Below are 19,559 nucleotides of genomic sequence, written 5' to 3'. Positions count from 1 at the left end.
GCAAGACCTAGCTCATCATCACACACTAACCACATGTAATATAGTGAGAGCTCTGAAGGACCATCTTTAAATGTGTCTTGTTCACCAGACTTTTCTCCTCCCAGAAAAAAATGCAAACCCAAAGCTCATGTCACCATCTGCTGCACGGTTATCCAGAACTGGTTATCCAGGCTCAGCAGACACCATATAAAAAATCCTCAGGCTTGTGTTAATTGTTCTTTGATGAGTCTATAATTAGTGGACCAGCTCACTGAAGTAGCACATAGAAAGGTCCTTGCAAAAGAGATGTTAATCATTAGATTTTTACAGAGACACAAAAGAAATCTGGAAAAATATCAAGTGGAAAAACACTCAGCCTGACATTTCACACCCTTCTGCATATGCCCAGAATAGAACTGCAAAGGATTTGGACTTGCGAATAAACAGACATGACAAACTGACAGTTTAACAAACCCAGAAACAGGAATCCATAGACTTACATTGCTGATGAAAGTAAATCAGTGCAACTCCACTACTGTCAACAAAACCATACCAATTTATATCAGCCAAAAAAATAGCCTTTCATCAGCCAAAATGGGAAACTGCCTCTATTTCTTCCATTTTCTTCTCTTTTCAAAAAAACATTAGGCCATTCAAGTCAAAACATATTCTTTGCTGAAACGTGTTATCCTGCCTTAATGAAATGTATTTAGCCAAATGCTGAAATTCAAATTCTTTTCAAAAGAAAATGTTTACCTTGTTTAATCTAAACAACTGCACCAGATGATAAATTTGAATTAACCACTGATGAGGTAAAGTGAAAGTGATTCAAAGAATGCAGACTCAAAATTATCTGAATGATTTCCTGAAATTAAAACCATAAATCCGCACATCTTTCAGTGAGAAATCTGGCTGAAAATCTCAGTTGCAGTCAATGTTATGAGCTGACTTTTAGCTCGTAAATCTGCTTGCACCAGAAGCACAACAGATCTGTGTGCCTGACCAAAACCTAGTGAGAACTGCAAACATAGTAAAAAGAGCATGTCATGCACAAATTGAACTTTTACAAAACCCAGGAAAGGTCTGCCTTAGACTCATTTAAGATTTGCAGTGAGGGTTTTGTTGAACAGGAAACATGCTTATCTTACACTCATTCTTTGGTCAGTTCTGTACAGTATGAAAACTGATACCATCCCTGCCTCTATAAACCATTCAAGAATTTTCATGAGACTTAAAGCTGTAAGAAAGCCACCAGCTTTCATCTCTAGTTATAACCTTGAAACTCAAAGCATGTTCATAGAATGGATTACCAAAGTCTGCATTTACTTGCAGGGAACCAGAGCGGGTTTATGATTTTCAGTGCAAACAAAGCAAGAATACAGTCAGAGACCGATTCTAAATCTTCTAATCACAAGTGTGTCCACTGAAGTCATTCACAGCAGGTGAAGGACATAATGCCGCAGAGAAGAATACAGAGCACAAGGAGCTCTGTGGCCACATAGAAGGGAGACGGGAAAGGAAGCTCCTCAGCTTAGGGACAGACCTGATGTTCCTGTGTCCCAGTGGAAAGCCCAGAGCATTTGCCCTAAGCTGAATGCAGGGAACATCTTATCCTCCTGCCCAGTGCTCTCCTGTGTCCATTCAACAATCTGCTGATCCTCCTAACTCACTTTGCTCATAAATAATCCACTGAGGGTAAAGATCTGCAAGGAATGACGTTTGATAACATGTCCCCAATTTTTGGCAAGTACAAGCTAGACTGGATTTTGAACATAACAATAGTCTAACTCGAATGTGACAGGCGAAGAAGAGCAGAGAACAGTATGATACGCATCTCAGACTAGCAAAGCCTCATGAAGATCAGCAAGAACTAAAAAGTTTTGACAAAGATTTACAAACATATGCTGGATTCAGATAATTTTCCTCTGGCGTGGTTCCATCTTTCTTGAAATGAAACCTACAGGTCTTTTGATAAACAAGTTGAATATATTGGTAAGTGACTTCATATCTCTGCATGAATATTATAGACAGCAATCAGTGTCCTAATATTCTTTTCTCCAGCTGTTGCCATTTAATTGCTATTTGAATTATGCTGAATTAATATTTTATTTCTCAACATTATAAGCAAGATACAGCAGATATATTACACATATACATTTCACCACAGAACTTCTTCTGTGCTAGGCTGACTTTGGGTACCTGGTTTTGAATTTAAAATATATCCAATGAAATTTTGAGAGTGTTGCTAATAAGCATGTATGGACAAGAGACATAATGAAATCAGAATGCTCTACAGACTGGATTTGCTACAATAAGCAGGGCGAAACTCAAGTAGCCCAGGTACGCATTCTTACATTTCAAGAAAATAAAATATTTCCAGTGAACCATGGAGAATTTTTACTAGCTTTGACTATCATAGGTTGCTTTTGAAATGCCATGCATTTGTAGTCTATACCGTATTTAGCATTCAGGATTGAGTTTAAAAGTTTCTGAATCCTCTAGATATGTTGGCCAGGAGCATCCACCCTATGAGGACGCAGTTATACCCAGAGAAAGCTGCTCCTTTTGGCATTAGCTTCTTTCCTCAGGTGGGAACGATCTATACTGTTATAAACATTTTTCTACTCATATACTGTAAGATAAACCGGACGCTAGAGGTTGGTTTGGGGATGTTTCTCTACATTGAAACAGTAGGACAGAAGCAGATACCCTGGTACAACAGTATTTTTCCTACCGTGACTCCTTCCAGGCATGGGACTGTTATCAGCTACAACAATAAAAAATGATTTTGCTCATATAAGCTACAAATAGACACAGAAGGTTTGCAGTTGTAGGCATGCCAATTGACTGTTCGCAGTATAGGTTAGGTCTGCAGGCACTGTGTGTTGACAGAGTCTAAAGGAGCAAATGTTTTGCTCAGTAAGGCATAGGGGATTTTTGCAATGGGAGATTCAGTTGCTGTTCCCTAGTGGACCCAGCGAAGGATTCCTGTAAGTGTATTTTCTTCTGTTTTAACTAATTTAGTTTTACTCGGAATACTCACAGCCACTGAGTCTCAGGAAAATTTATCTGATGGGTGGAACAAAAGGAGTGGAATTTACAATTATTGTTTGATATCTCAGTTTAATTGCTCTTTCATCAAATTGTCCTTCATATCCTTCCAACCTTGAAAACAGTATCTATCATCAGCTTTTAAACATGGGATTGGCCTGATACCTGTAACAGAGTTTCACTAAAAAATACACAGTCTGCATAGGTCTTTCCACTGATCTCTTGGTCTTTGTACAAGTAGCTACTTTACTCATCACACAAGAGTATGAAAGCACTTTGCAAACTTGCACTACTAACAAAGAGTGTTTCTGTTTTTCATTTACAGAAGACCGAATGAGTGCAAGAGAATGGCGTCTTGACCAAGAACACAGCAGGAAGCCTCTAAGGTTAATGAGATGTTATGTGACAATAACATTTAGAGAAAGCAACTGGGGCCTCATTTTTCCACTCTTTTCTCTCCTCAGGAAAGACTCATGTAATCTATAGAAGCAGGAAGTACAAAGATAATTTGGATCACAAACCATTCAGCTTAGAAAACAGCATATCACTAGGGATTTCTGCTAGAGGCGAAAAATAGCACTCAGGGTGCATCTCAATGATGAACCTTCATCATTGCACCAAATGTCCCGAATTTCAGAGGTCATCCTTCAGTCCTGCCACTCTTCATACACCAATATTTCGCAAGGATTCCTCACTACATATGCTTTTAGTTTGGTCTCTCACTGACCCGAAACGTCTAACCTAAACTACACGTACTCCGCTGGCCACAGCAGAAGCAGCTCCAAGCTTCGGGGCCAGGGCTGCACTCTGCGGAAAGCAGGCAGCAACCTGAAGAGCTGGCGAGTGTTTCAGAGGTACTTCCAGCTACACACCCAGTCACCTGGCAGGAAAGTCAGCTTTGAACAGTGGATTTGGCAGCTTTTCCCCAGCTCTGTCAGTCTTCCACATTTGCCCTCTTGTGCGGGTGAAGTGGAAGGGGCTGGCAATGCTCTGGGAATCTGGAAAACCCTGGGATGCCTGAGAAATAGGGGGTCTTTCGAGCAGGGGGGATCATGGTATGGTTTTAGCCTTCCATTTAATATCTTTCTCTGCGCAACTATTCATTTTTGCTTTATTATAAGAGAGAAGCAAAATTAATCCAGCCATATGATACCATGTCACTCATGGCTGTTGTGGACTTTCTGCTCTAATTGAGCACGAGCGCGTGCTGCATTAAGTCTAGAATAAGACTTAAAGCTCTTTGGTAAATAACACATCACGCCTGTTGCGTTAGTTCATAGTATATGCCAACATGTGTACTTTCTGCTTCATTCTGGGTTCACTCTGCTTGAAAGTACGTTACAATCCCTACATCCTGAATAAAAATGTAATTAATTATAGATTTGCGAGCATAGTTAAACTGCCTAGTTTTTTGACAGGAATAATCTAGTGGGATATTCAGTATCTCAGCATAATCGTCTATTTCAAATCTTAATTCAGTGTTCTTGGCTGGGTTTTTTTTGCAGCTACTTTTAACATAATCTTTCTGAAGCAGAAACTTTGTAGACTGGAACAGTGAAGATTAGCTTCACTTATTATTTAAAATTATATCTACTGGTGAAGCCATAGATATGGCGTCTCAACAGACATGTAGCTACTTGTTCAGTACATTTTGCTATACTAAAGTTTTAGGTCTTGTGATTACAATTTTAGATGGAAAATCATCCATTAGTAATTATTTTTACTGGTAGAAGGCAAGGGCTTAAATGTACACTGGGTTCTCATATAGGATGGATTTACAAGACAGAACAGAACAAAATGCAATTTCATTTTGAAGAAAATGCTACAAGTGAACACTGTAGAACAGCGAAAGGAACATAGGAAAGCGAAAGAAGGGTTAGAAAATAAGCTACGTGATTACACAGAGCCATTACTGCATGATTTGGAAGTATCTGACTATTCAAAGTAAGATTATCAAATATCATTTGCCTCCTATGGTACCATTATCAACACATTATGGATACGAAATGCAACATACTTTTCATACAGTCTCTGTCCTCTCATGAACACCTTTGCCTCGTTATCCAGTGGAAATGTCCCATCATCCTTTCTAAAGCGGTAGAAGAGTTTGGCATCCTTGAATTCTTTATGCTCATCACAAACTGAAATATAAAATTAAAAAAAGCATCACAGTGATGTTAAAGAGCTGAGAATCCATTTAGCAGGTCTTGCTGGTGAACTTCAAAACAGTGTGTTTGCGGTCTAACCCCCTATCTTTCTTAGCATACAACTGTATTGTGTGTTAATAAAGGATGAAAGATCGAAGATAAATTTTAGACAGATAACAACATTTCTGTCTGAGGGATACAGGTATTCATCTGTTTCAGTGAGCACTGCAACAAACATAAACAGCAAGAAAACATTCCATTTGTTATATACCTGGAAAGCCTTTTGATGAAAACAGGGAGCTTGTTTGTTTAAAGATGAGTAGGATGCTCAGTAATTTAAGGAATGACTAACTTCTTAATGTTACTTGCATCAGTTAAGCAATGCTGTAGGAAACCTGAGACTTGCTGCAGAAACAGTTAAAAGCAAAGCCTTCTACCCCATAAATTGTCCCAATTGCTTTGCCATGCCAGCTAGCAAATGCAAGGTACAACGGGAGTATACTGAGAAATGCTAAATAGGGATTTATAAGAGCAGCTGATGGAGGATTCCTGTAAATGCCAGAACAGAGCCGCAGGAAGGGCATATGTTAAGGGAGATGACATCCCACCCAAACCATTCTTAGCAGAGCTGTCAGCCCACATGCATGGGCTCACCTTCTGCACCACGGGCACTCGCATGCAACGGGAACTGGTACTACTGTCACTTGTCACTGGAGGTGAAAAGATGCTCTGAGCACCTTGCAGAACCTGACTGAACCTATCTGAATTTGCCCTAAGTCAAAGTATACCTGAAAAATAATTTTATTATCTTTGAGTGCAATACATGAAAATTCTCAAAATCCATCAGGTCTATATGTTATATAAATATATATGTATGTATATGTACTCTCTATATAATTTGTATGGAAGTGACAGTATGCAACTGGATTCTGAGGTGGAAAACGATTGAAGATTGTTAAAGTTTTAAACAGGCATTCAGCAATAAAACATCTATTGCTCAATTAAATTAAGTCACTCAGGAATCCATGTAACTCTTCAGTGACATTTTCTCAATAGAGGATTAAGCAGTCAGATTTGAATACCCTATAATTACTCTATTCTTTAACTATCTACCGTGATTCCCAGTTTCCATAACAACCCAGAATTTTAATTTTTAGCCAAGCAGAAGCTGTACAAGTAGCACTCATTCAGCATGTGCATTTTCTTCCTTTAATTAAGGTGTTGTTAATGTATTGCTGATAGCAGCAGTATTGATGCACATACGATGACCTCTGTATAAAGTCAACATCTGTCAGTTAGCAAAATTACTCTATTTTCTATTAAAAAAGAAACATATGCTAATTTTTTTTCTAATATAATCAGTAATACCACACACTTGAAATACAGGGCTTGGATCTTCTTTGGTTCTGTGCTTTCTTGCCTTTTCGTGCACCAAAAGGCGACAAAATGCTATCACAAAGGCAGTCTCCTTTTCATAATTGCAAATTGTTATTCAGGAAGCTGAATGGAACGGGGCCGAAAGAGGCAGCAAGTTTAGGAGAAAATTAATCAGGGCACAGTTTGACAACTAACGTTCTTGCAGCTGTACCAGCACAAATGTTTGTGCAGCTGGTGTGAGGGACAGAGACGGAGAAGTAATGCATGTGAGAAAAATGACCTTTTTTGCCGGCTTATTTTTCAGATGAGATTTTCAGCTGGAAGGGGAGGAGCAGGCTGTGTGCTGGGGAAAACAGGGGCGACTGCAGCGGGAGACCCTGCTGCAGCAGGGGACAGGGCCAGCGGCCACTACCTGCAGACACAAAGCAGCAACACGGTCTCCTGCAACTTCAACCCCTGCATGCACCTGGGGAACGTAGTTTGGGATCTCCAGGCTCCATTTTCTACCTCTTTTGCCTCTCAGTATCCCTCAGCACGTGGGGGACCTTGTGGAACAGCACAGTGCAAGGGACAGGCTTTCGTTGGCACTGGGAAAGGATCTGACCTGTCCTACACGTGACCAAGGAGGGTGAGCAGCAGCTCCCTGGCTGTTCCACTGGAGTCAATAAAACTCAGCTTGGAACGGTTGTAGCAGCTGATATTGCACTTACCATGATGGATAATGCTGTGATCCAACAATTTCTGCACAAGTTTAATTGCTGTCTCTCGGTCGGAGGCCTCTTTATGGTCAATCAGCCAATCAATCAGCTCTTTGGCAACAAAACAGTTGGGATATGTCTTGAGGTGGTGCCTTCGATCCTTAATGACCTTTTCTTCATGCAGCCTGAGCCTGTGGGTCAAATCACCTTATGAATATCCTTTGCAAAGGATCTACGTAACTAGCAAGATTGGGAAAAGTTTGGCAAACGTCCCCATGCCTGGTTCACAAGAAGGGCTTTGCAGCTTTTGAATGCAAGAGGAAAAGTTTCTTTCAGACGTGCAGTGGTAGGGTCCGACTGCCAAACAATCCACATGAGCAACTTGTTATAATTTTAAACCCAGTACATGGAAAAAATGGTTTTCTGTCCAGTGGAAAAGACTAAAAAATGAAGAACAGCATAACATTCTAAGCACATTAAACTGTTTCCTGTATGTCAATTAAACTGTCAATAATTTGGAACTAATTTTCCCACATTACCACTAATACATTCTATGTTGCTCTTTTATTTTGCAGTATCACCACCATACTTCTTTTTGAACCTCATTTGCTTTTTTGGCTGTACCTTATTCATTGGTTGGGTAACTGCATTTTGCCTCCAGCTGCACAGCAAGTAGAGCATTTATGATACAAAAATCAGCCACAAAGCTGTTTCAACACAATGCGATCTGGCATACAAAAGTTGCCTCCCACTCGAAATGAAGGAAAACTGATTTCTCACTCTGGGAACCATGTGTAAATGCTATCTGTTTGAAGAAATTTTATTATCAGAGGTATCTGTTTGAAGAAATTTTATCATCAGATCTACCTGCAAAATCTCACCCATAATCTTGCAAGCAAGTTAGGTAGCTGTTTTTGAGACATTTGGCTCAGAGTGCAAAACCCTGTTTGAAGAATCACCTTGCTAGTTAGTAAAAGCTTCAGGGTTCCCCACCTTTATTTACAGTCATTTTTCCAAACCAATATCATGTGTAATGATCTGTTTATCAATAAACTAATAGATAGAAATTTTTGAAAGTTTTCTGCATTCTTATTACTTCTCCATTTTAATCAACAATCTTAGTAATTCTTTTTTTAAATGTCTTATATATACAACACTGATGAAGAAAGCATGGAAGCCACAATTCTTGGGCTCCTATATCACAAATGGAAATATTGCCATTACTTCCAAGTGCCCAGGATCTGACCTTGTAAGTACTCTCACCAACTTCAGAGAAGTTCTGAGTAATGCTATAATAATTCAAGGGAGGTGCAACTACCTCTGTTTTCTAAAAAGGGAGTTGGTGTAGGAGGGTATTAACATGAGTCTCAAGAAGCGCAGAGTAGGGGCCCAGCCATGACACCAACCTTCCTCTCAGTGTGATTCCAGTGTGAAATAATGATTTCTCTTCGGAGTCAAAGAAAGGGAAAATATTTGGCCAAAAAAGTTAAAGATAATACTATTTGGGCATTAGACAAGGCTTAAGTAGACTTCTGCCTAATGATATCTATAGATAGGAACACAGCAATGTTTGTGTTTTGCAGTACTTTGCCTTGAACTACACTGGAACACCCAGTCTGTGATACAAATTCAAAGCCAGATTTGCAAACATCATGAAAAATGAATTCTTTTATATTAAAAACACAGATAAATCAGAACGGTATTCTGGAAAGGAGAACTGGTAAATATCCCATGCATTGTGAAATTCTCTGAGCAAAAATGTCTTTGCTTAAAATGCATTTTCCAGATGTGCTCTAACAGCTGTTGCCGTACTTAGAAAGAAAGGCCTACACAGTTTTAATTATAGAACATGCAATTATGAGTATTTTTCACTGAGTTTTACATTTAAAATGTATTTCAGGTTCTATTAATGTTCATCAAGTCTCATGTGGCACAATACTCTGTACGAACAAAAATATGGAAAAAGCATATAATACATATGCAAAAGGCTCAACCCACCTTTGAGACACTGGTGAAAGTGTAAATGAGGAGAGCCGATCTAACACCAAATCTGACCAAGAGGGGAACCCTGTTCCACCAAATTCTTTGTACAATCCATGTGTTAAAGTGTGCCAAGACTGGTATGGTATTTCATATCCAAGCAAGTAGCCAAGAGCACCAGAACTGAGGATTTATGCCTTAAATTCTGACTGAAGGTTTTTCTGCAGCGGGTGGACTTACAAGTGTTTTCTTTTTAGTTCCCTCTCATGTCACAAGATAGAGGTTCCCACTATAACCTTTTTCCTCACTCAGAGCATTTTTAGGGACCCTCTCCTATACCTTTTTGCCTATATTCCTAAGACTGGAAGAAATTTCATTACCTTAATTATCTCCACCCACTTGCTAAATTGGATCCAAATTTGCTAAGACGTTACAAAATCATTAAGCCAAATTAAGCCAAACAGAGCATGATCACGTAAGCCTCAAGAAACGAGGCTGAAAATCCAATCTATCCACAGTTTCCAAGTGGAAGTGGGAACTTATTCTGCCGTGTATAGCAATGGTATCCATACTGAATTGCTTCCGGGCTAAATGACTTAGAATGGAGAAAGGGAATTCAGGTTTTCTCTCAGGCAGTGTACACCGTTCTCTCTAAGTCAGGACTCCTTCACCTCTTTGAACCTGCTAAAAACCAAACTGTATGGAAGAAAAGTAGTTCAGTAAACTCGAATTACATTTAGCGTAGACTATGAATACAAAAACCTCAGATAAAGTCACTGAGCTTATATTTCTGTATATAAATCGAATTTGGGCAGGAATTATTCTAAAAATGTGTCAGTGTTCAGCCATATTTATCAGGAGCCAAATCAAATGAGGATAAAAAGGGAGAAATGTAACAGTGAATGCAATTACACACACTGGAACCAAGGATCAAGAGAACTGGTGAATTCTTTATCCCATGGCATTCAGAAGCCGGCTTCTCACCAAAGACCTTGATGGCTTTCCTTTAAGTAACGTTAATCACATTTTGTCAGCTAGTCTTTATTATGCCTGGAAAAGACATAATTTGACATCAATCATACTTCTCCAGCTATAAGGAGTTTTTCTCAAGAGCTACTTAGGAAAACGAGTTCACCGACAAAATCTGATCAGTCTGAAGGGAGACAGGATGGAAGGCAGAAGGTGAAGGAAGGGGTGATGAGGGGAAATCTTGGCTGAACAAGCCTTTATAAAGTTGTCCATTTCAACAACTTTAAAAGCTTAACTCAGAAAATACTCCTGTGCACACCAGTATATTATCACCCATATATAATTCCATATATTATTCAAGATTACAGGGCAGATTTTGCACTGGGGGCCACAGTCTGCCCTACCTGTCTAAAACAAAGTGAGAGCTAAAGCATTTGAGCAATTTCCTGGCACAAGCATATGTGACCCTTTAATATTTACAAATTGATATCCATGGCTCACATTCCTGCTTACAGCAAATAAAGGCAGTCTGTATTTGCATGCATGCATGCCAGAACAGTTTTCTTGGGGGCTTGTCTAAACAAGAGTTGTTCCTAATCAACGACACGTAGCAACTTTTACTGCAAGTAAAAGTGCACAGACATGGCTAACCCAGAACAATGTGCTCCTCTTTCACAGTAAATTGCGTTCAGAGTTAATCAGGAACAATGTTATTTGTAGAGAAGCTGTTAGGCATCTTCTATACCTACTGTCAGAAAAGCTATGACAAAGGAAAAATCAAGATCTTTGCTTAAGAAACCAAGAATCAGGCACTAACTCAGGAAGAAAGAGCTCTCTCAGCTACCTGAAGCTTACTTTATGTTTTCCATTGTGAAAATTATATATCTTAAAGTTTCTTGCATTTTTCTCTGAATCAACTGGTAAGGACTTTGCACCGGCAGCGACTGCACAGGAGTCTGAATTTTCTTCTGTATCTGCCATAAAAGGCAAATATGTCAGATGAAGACAGTAATGATGTCATTAACTGGACTACAGTCCAAATATTTCTCCTGGACCGTTCTTTCTACTAAGTCTAGTAGTTTGTGTTTGGTTAACATGTATCTTGCAGAATGCCATTCAGTCCATCTAAGCATCAAAAGACAAAAAAAAGACTTCTTTTCTTGGTAATTTTCTGAATAATTCATCTGCCATTCTCTAGTACACCCTATACTGTCCCTAAATTTATCCTAGCAAAGCTCAGAAAAAATGTGGAGGGAACAGTTTGGTTCTGACACTTGATAGACAATATAGTATGAAGACTTACATATTGCGCTCCTCTCATTTGCTTCCCTTAAACAGTCAGATCCCTTCCTGAAGCAATTTTACACACACACAGACACACACACACACAGAATATACCATTAGGGAAGTGCATTTTTTTTTAAACAGCAGAATAAAACTCTAGTGAAGAGAGAGTTTAAGGTGGCCCCAGCCACCCACGCTGCTTCCTTCTGGGGCAGCCCACAAGTGATCCTGCCATTTCACTCCAATGAATTTGGGAACACTTCACGCTCACATGGTCTCTGGGACATTTCCACTCACAGATGGGACAACCCTGCCATGCTCAGGTTCCTGCAGCTATGGATATCAGGATCTGAATAGAGGGCCTGGAAAAAAAAATGAAGATGCACCTGGGGCAGGACAGCACGTGTTACGCATCATTTAACTTCTACAATCTTATGAACTTCAGGTAGACTCTGAACAAAGCCGCACATGATCCTTTAAAAGTTAATAGTGAAAAGCCAAGGCAGAAAACATTGCAGATGGTTTCTGTCATCTTCAAATTCATTCACATGTTTCACATATTTGGAACTTCTGTCAGAGAAGGATTTACTTATATCCAAGTAAAAAAAGTCACAATCTCCATTGTCAAAGGGATGTATGGATTAAAAAAATATATACTGCCCAAATAGCAGGAACTATTGGAAAGATAAGAACAATTTATGGTGGCTAAAGAGCACAATTTTTCCACACCTGTTCTCAAATGACAACTAAGGTGTTCCACTGGTAGGCAGAATTACTCCTTTCCAATTAAAAAACAGAAGGGAGAAAACGTTTGTGCCTTCCTAGAGGTTACAAAGTTTGGTTGTTAGAAAGGAGTACATAAATGGCAGCATATAATCTGTCTACAGCACAGTAGCTCCTTACTAAAGCTGGCATTTTTAAAAGTGTCTTAGTGACATAGAAGCATAATTCCCACTGAAATTTAAAACCCACAGCTCAGCTGCAGACATAATACAATACAAAACAAGGGAGCATACGTTGGTGTTCGGGTATATATAAACATACAGGAGAATACAGAACTACATGAGATACCTAGGTATAATAAATTCCTTTAAATTAAACTTCTGCCTTTGCACTGTCAGTCAGCAAAAAAAAGTCAGTGATGATATAAACTTTGTACACAGAGGTGACCACGAAGGTACTATGCAAATGCAATGTGCACTGCTGGGACAAGCATTTCCAGAGAGGCTTGCCAATCCTCAGCTGAAGTGTCAGTGGTTAGTGGTTGCCTGTTCCTCTTTCTATTTATGCTTCAGCTCTGCCGTCATTTAGTTCTGTTACTTGTTATTCATGGGAGCTAAAATACTCTGTAAAAGATGGGGTCGTACTGCAAAAAAACGATGAAGACATCTCTGTGTTAGTACACATGGCCGAGAAGAAATGCTACCACCTGAAAGAGGGTTACAGAGGGTGTCTTCGAACAATGTCCTGTTCCAGGGTCTCACCCTCGTGTGGACCTCTGGGTTTTGCCCATAGCTACGTAGCCAACTGAGGGGAAGATGCCAGAAGAAGGAGCCAGCTAGAGAGAGATCGCAAATAACCAGCGTCCTGGCACACAAAGCAGGCAGATAATTGTGAGCCCAAAGCTTCCAAAGTAGCTACACTGCACCAAGGCTGCTGAGCCTTCAAATAAAACACTGAGACTGCCTCTTTCATTAAGTTCTTATCTATATCTTATCTATAAGTTCAGAAGGTAGTAAGGTCAATGATCGTGCAATTGAGCATGCACAAGGACATTCCTGAATACTCCTAATGCCTTACCAACATTGGTGGGGTAAAAGCAAGCTCTGGGAAGTAGATACATGCATGGCCCACAGCCTGCCATGGAATTAGAGACAAATTCAGTCCAAGATCCAGACCCACAGCTTCCATTGGGATCACTCCAGGCCGCTCAAGGAATTAGACAAGTGTGTTTGTACCAACCTGCCATGAAATCAGAGACCACTTACAACACTGAGGTTTGGATTTTTAAACCTAAAGGGGTGCAGTCTGAGTCCAGTCTTCATTTAAAACACCACATCATAATAATGTTAATGTTAATCTGCTAAAGCAATAAATGTAAATATGGTCTTTAGACGACTTTTACATCAAGTTTGGGAACTGGCATTTTTCTAGGGTTTGACCCCATAAGGGAGGGTAATGTGTACACTGGACTTCTGCTGACTCCCCTCCACTTTTCTCTTTCTGCTGTGATATATTCCTGAGCAGCAGTAGCATAACAGTATCACCAAATCAAAGTATTATTTGTTCACCTCCCTTTTCAGAGAAGCAGGCATGCTCAATATCTTGCAGGACTGCAATTCTAACTACACTTTCTCCCTATGTCCACCTAGCTGTGAAAAGCTGTGAAAGCTGATAATCTGCCTGCCAAGTCATTTCACTTTCATTTTACTTTTAATCAAAACATGTATAAACATGAATGAATACTTCTAACTGCCTGAACACTTTAACCTTCAGCACTTAGGTCTCACTGGAAAGCATAAAAACTGTAGAACTGGGCTTTACAAAGCAGAAAACAAAATGAAGGCATGTTATTATTTCACTTGCCCCCAGTCATAAGGAAAGTGGAAGTCTGTCTGTTTAATTCTAGCCGTTTGGTTTCTGTGCTGAAGCAATCAGAACTAGACAACTCACAGTTTCCTCCCCCTATAAGCAAGTCAAATATAATTGTGTTTCTCACTCACATATGGACAAGCTCGGATGCATGCATGGAACGAATGCATTCAGGTCAAGGTCTATGTTATACTACTATGTGCATCCTAAAAAGGCCTGGTTTACTTTTCATTGAAGAACATGCTGTCTTTGCTTATGTCCATCAACTAGGATTAATTCGTATTATTCTTCTGCATCTCCATTGCAAAGATATTCTTCTGCTTACTAGATCAATGAATCAGAATCATGGAGTAGTTGAGGTTGGCAGGCACATCTGGAGATCATATAGACAAACCTCACTGCTCAAGCAGGGTCACCGAGAGCAGACTGCTCAGGACCACGTCCGGTCGGGTTTTGAGTGTCTCCAAGGATGGAGCCCCCACAACCTCTCTGGGCAACCTGTTCCAGTGTTTGGTCACCCGTAGAATAAAAAATTTATTTCTTATGTTTAAATGGCATTTCCTGTATTTCAGAATACTGTGTGGACTGATGTTTTCTGTGGAAGGAAGAACATTATCATCATAAATCTAAACTAAAGACTTCTATAACTGAGAGGGAAACCACTGTAATTTCAAAGTGTGGATCAGAAAACATAGGACAAATGTTATAGACATCACTTGGCTGGATTAACATAGTAGCCAAAAAAACCATCAGCTCTCGCGGACTTATGCCAAAAAATCACTCTCAATAAAGGAAATATTTTATACATAGGAAACTGAGGAAGGGGCAGTGTAAGAGTCATGGGAGACCTATGAAAAAGCAGCATGATTCATTTAAGAGAACGTAGATCTGTAACGTGGAAGGGAGAGGCGAATGTTCCTTTGAAATGCCAAACTGGGTAAACGCAGGTCAAACAGCACAATCTGTACTGCCACAGCTGTTGCAGTTATCGCTGCCATCCAGCAAGCTGGAGCGACGGCACAAGAAAGGGGGAAGGGGCTGCCCAGTGGCAGGTCTGCCTCAGCGGAGGCACCCTGCGGCCCAAAGGGCTGGGGAGCACAGAGCACACGGGCTGAGGTCCCTTATACCCTCGCCACCCCAGGATCAGGGAGAAGCTGAGTGTGACCTGGCTCCACTCTCGAACCGTGCACAGCAGGTTTCAGGCTCCCTCAGAAACGGGGAGCTCTTCCCCATCTGCCCATCTCCCACGGCACGGTGAGAGAAGCAGATCCATCACACCCGCAAAGCACAGCTGTGCTGAAAAGGTTTGCAGTGGCATCTCCAGGAGAAACTACGGCCATCTGCCTGAGATCCACGGGAGACCTGAAATTCATCTCTTGCATTATCACAAGTGCAGTTGTGATAATTCTCCCGCCCTATAAATAAGTGACAAATACAGGTTTGGTGAGATGTTTTGTTGCTTTGGGTAAGGCTGGATCTTGCAGCCCTTCCAGGCGTGGCTGCTCCCAACGCGAGCACCGCAGACCTGACGGCTCTCCTTGGCGGCAGTGAGAGCCACCGGACCTCCCGGTCGCCCACATTTTACACTCCTCAGCAAAGCAGCAACCACTGGCACTCCTTTCAACGCTCCTGGGCAACCCTGCTGAAAGCAGTCAAAAGATGTTCTGCCTCCATCACTAATATGTCACACTGCTGCAGTATTTACATTGTTTTTAGCACTTTTTTTTCATCTCTGCACAAAACTGTAAATATCAACTTGTGAGGTATCCAATTGCTGTGTTATGTAAAGATAAATGCCACTAAGCATAAGTTGTCAGTACTTGACAGGTAATAAAATGAGTAGTAAAATACTTAGTGTTATTTACTACTAATAGCAATCAAAAGTTCACATTGAGACTGTAATTTAAGACTTTTTGCTCACTTCTGAAAAATATGTAGACTCATGCTAAAATGAGTGTTGGTGCAATATTATTACAATATATAGTATGTAGTATTAAAACCATCACACTTAGTTTACCTCTTCACAGTCTAAATAAACAGATTCCTTTCTTCATGTTCAATATAACTGCAATGACTGTGCTTTATTTTTATTCTGAAGAAGCTGTTAAAGCAGTAAGTCAAAAAATACTGACTAGAAATGACACACTGTGTTGGATTTTTTGAATAAAAAATAATCTTATTATATTTTGGTACTGCTTCATACTTTTTACCTCCTTTGGCTGCCAACATTGCAATCTACAGGTTGTTGCACTGACAGAGGACATGATTCAAGGGAGTTCTTTCCACCATCTTGCAGAGGTCTGCTGAAATCCAGTGGTCGAACACTGAACTATAAAATCAAATTGGAACTGATGCAAATTTTTAAACACTTGAAGTGAAGATCCTTTGGACTAGATTACCCAGCAATGGTTAAACTGTAACTGGATGACCTCTGTGTGTTTGCAAAAACAGAAATGGAAGAAAAGGTAAGACTATAAAATGCAAGATCCTGCGCTAACAACAAAAAGCTCTTCTAAAACCTGTGAACTTAGAGGATGAAAGCAACAGGTAGTAAAAAATAGCTGAATGTGCAGTAGCTGAACTTTCACTGACTATAAGCCACTGACATCTGGAGACCACACAAAATTGAAAGGCAATCTTAGGTTGTACTAATTGGGATGTTCCCATTAATGACAGGGAACAGTTCTTGCCATTGTCTATGATGCTGTCAGGACATCATGTCACCACATTCATGCCATCCTCATTCACGAACGATAAGGACAAACTCAAAGAGACAGAGTGAAGAAGCACTACACCAGTATGAGAAATGATGAGCCAGTCTCCTGAGCAGAGAGGAAAAGATCCTGGCTAGTCCAGCCTGATCAGAACAGAAAGCAAGAGGAACATAATTGCTCTCTATAAATTTCCAGGTGAGTAAGCAGCAGAGCGCAGGAAAAGCTGTTGAAGTGATGGTAGCTTGAGGAATCCTAAGTTAAAAATCAGACAAAGTTCTGGAGCAAAAGTTTGAAATTATTAGCCGAGGCAAGAACCTACCTAGCATTTAGATAAGTGTGGTAAATGCATTAAAAGAGTTATGTGATATAGCTTCTGCAGTCCCATGTCCCATCCGCTTCCAGTCCCATGTTTTATAGTTACATGAGTTACACTGATTTCTGTGAACAACTCTGGGAGAACCACGGGGAGTAAAGATATCAGTCTGGCCTTTAAATGCACTATATCAGGACTCAGTCTTTCTGAAGTCCTGTTTCATGTCAACTGGAAAAAAAAAAAGAGCTCAGCAGTGTTGCCTATATTAAGTCATTTGCTGTTTATATTAAGGCTTTTAGTGAAAGTGGTTATGCAGATATACAAACAGAAGCCATCTAAGATTTTGAAAGGATTCACTAAAAGTTCTATTCGTTTCCACAAGAGACAAAGGTATATGCATCATAGGGGTTTCTCTTTCACGTTAGAAAGGGCACATGGTTTCTGTTAATGAACTAATAAATGCAATTAACCTCATAGTGCATTAACTTCTAAGTGTGTAATTTGAAGCGTGTGTGCAGGAGGTTCTAAGAGTGTTTTAGTATCAGAAAAATATCTCTGTAAGCCAGAGTGGAGTTGGGCTCCGTTGACACCAAACATTGTAAGGTAACTACAAAGTCAAATGCTGATAACGTACTCTGTAATCTTAATTCCATTGTTAATGCTGAAATGATGCAAATGCAATGTTAATCAATGGACTAAGGTAACCCATATACATGGAATACATATTACGGGGTATATAATCATATATAAATCACAAAAATTTGCTTTGCTGGTTTTAAGATATAAACAGATCACGTTTGAGAGTTCTGCTCTAGAGAGCATTTCTTCCATGTAAGCCTGACATCTGCCCTTCCTCATGTGCTGGCCAAAGCACAGCAGCTGTAAGCATGACAAGGGAGGTCCCTATTTGTGAGAGTGCTTCCTTCCTTCTGCAACAGAAAATCACTTGCTTTTCATTTTTACTGTGCAAATTCATGCTATTCCTTACAATAACATGCCTGACTGGAGGGACAGGTATTTCACTGGCCTGTTGTTATCTCCCAGTCAACACGAGAACACCAGTGGTATATCTTCCTTCAGCACTGGCATAGCTGAGTGAAATACTATATCCTTTGTGGTACACAAGAGTGTCAAAAAATAGCTGGGGTTCTGCTCTGAAAACCCCATCAGCTGGCTAGCAGCATATGCAGAGGCCAAGGCGCAGGTCTGCATCCTTGCTAAATCACCGCGCAGACACCAGGAGGGACTGCAAGGGCAGAGGATCACTCTGCAAGCTCCATGACCCAATGCTGCGTTTCACCTTTCGGTGAAGTTTCTGTACGTCTGCACCTCAGCTGGGTTTCCTGTCTCCATTCGTCCAGCAGAGGCCCAAGTCGCTGGCTTGTAGGAACCTTTCAGCCCCTCATCTGAGATCTCATTTTATAGAATGACATACAATTTTTAAAATTTTATTTATTCAAATAATATAAAGTATGTAATTATTAAAGAACATAAATCAAAATGGGATAGAAGCCCTTTTCAGTTCCCTTAAGTTGTCATGTTTGCTCAAGAAAAATGTTGCTTTGACTGTATGATATAAGTCCGTATGACCTTCACAGCCAGCTGCAGGCTGCAAATCAGTATAATTCCAATTAACATTCTGTTAAATTATATAAGTTTTTCTTAAAGAGGAACCTGTAACATCCAATAAAGTTTCATTCCAAGTGCCAGATAAAAAAGAAGAAATGGATCATCATCTACAGAGAAAATGAAAAATACCTTGGAAAGTTATTGATTGCCGCAAACTACATTAAGTGATTTCAAAATGCATCTATGCTAAATGGGAACAGTGATTTTACTCAACAATTCTGCACCATAACATTACTGTATTCATCTTTTAAACCCAGAAATGATTGCTCTCTACCACAAATGCTTTAAAGACGAAGAACCATCCTATCTGCTTTAAATCCCTGTCTTTATATAAGCCATACAAACACATAAGATGTAAATAATTATGTGTATTTGAATTTAAGGGGATTAATCAAAGGAATGAAGTTACTTATGTGCTTAAATTCTTACAGGTTAATGAAGAACTTCATCACTGAGGAAAACGTATTAAAAAAGACTCTAGTTAAGGATTAAATCTATTTAAAGGTTTTTACATTTGCAAAAATCTAGCCTGGGGATGGCTTCTTCGGTTGAGCTCAGCATTTTCCAGTGCCTGATACCTGATATGAACAGATACACAGCTGCTGCATAACCACTTTTCATGAACAGGCCTTCTGTCAGTACGCTATCAAGGATCTTGTCTTGTTTGATTAGGCCTTGTTAGACATTCACCAGTAGATGAGCTTTCAAAAGATAAACATTACAGAAACATTTTTCCTCTGCTCTTTAAATTAAAAGGGAATTTTTCTTTAAAATAATAAATTAAGAAAAAATGGAGCCCAGAGAAGTTGTGCAAGCTTTTCTGCAC

General features: G+C 39.9%; 1 protein-coding gene across 2 annotated transcripts in view; it reads right to left on the bottom strand.

The window, feature by feature from the left end:
• DEPTOR (DEP domain containing MTOR interacting protein) overlaps positions 1-19,559 on the bottom strand; it is a 75,040-nt gene that overhangs the window by 39,208 nt on the left and 16,273 nt on the right. For both annotated transcript variants that reach the window (XM_064507832.1, XM_026110115.2), the window contains 2 exons: positions 7,265-7,443; positions 5,048-5,171 (listed from right to left, as the gene is read on the bottom strand). In XM_064507832.1, the coding sequence (XP_064363902.1) occupies positions 5,048-5,171; positions 7,265-7,443 (303 nt within the window). The remainder of the gene's footprint in view (positions 1-5,047; positions 5,172-7,264; positions 7,444-19,559) is intronic.

Source organism: Dromaius novaehollandiae, chromosome 2 (genome assembly GCF_036370855.1).
Source record: "Dromaius novaehollandiae isolate bDroNov1 chromosome 2, bDroNov1.hap1, whole genome shotgun sequence".
Classification (NCBI taxonomy): Eukaryota; Metazoa; Chordata; class Aves; order Casuariiformes; family Dromaiidae; genus Dromaius; species Dromaius novaehollandiae.
This window is presented reverse-complemented; position numbering and strand designations above follow the sequence as displayed.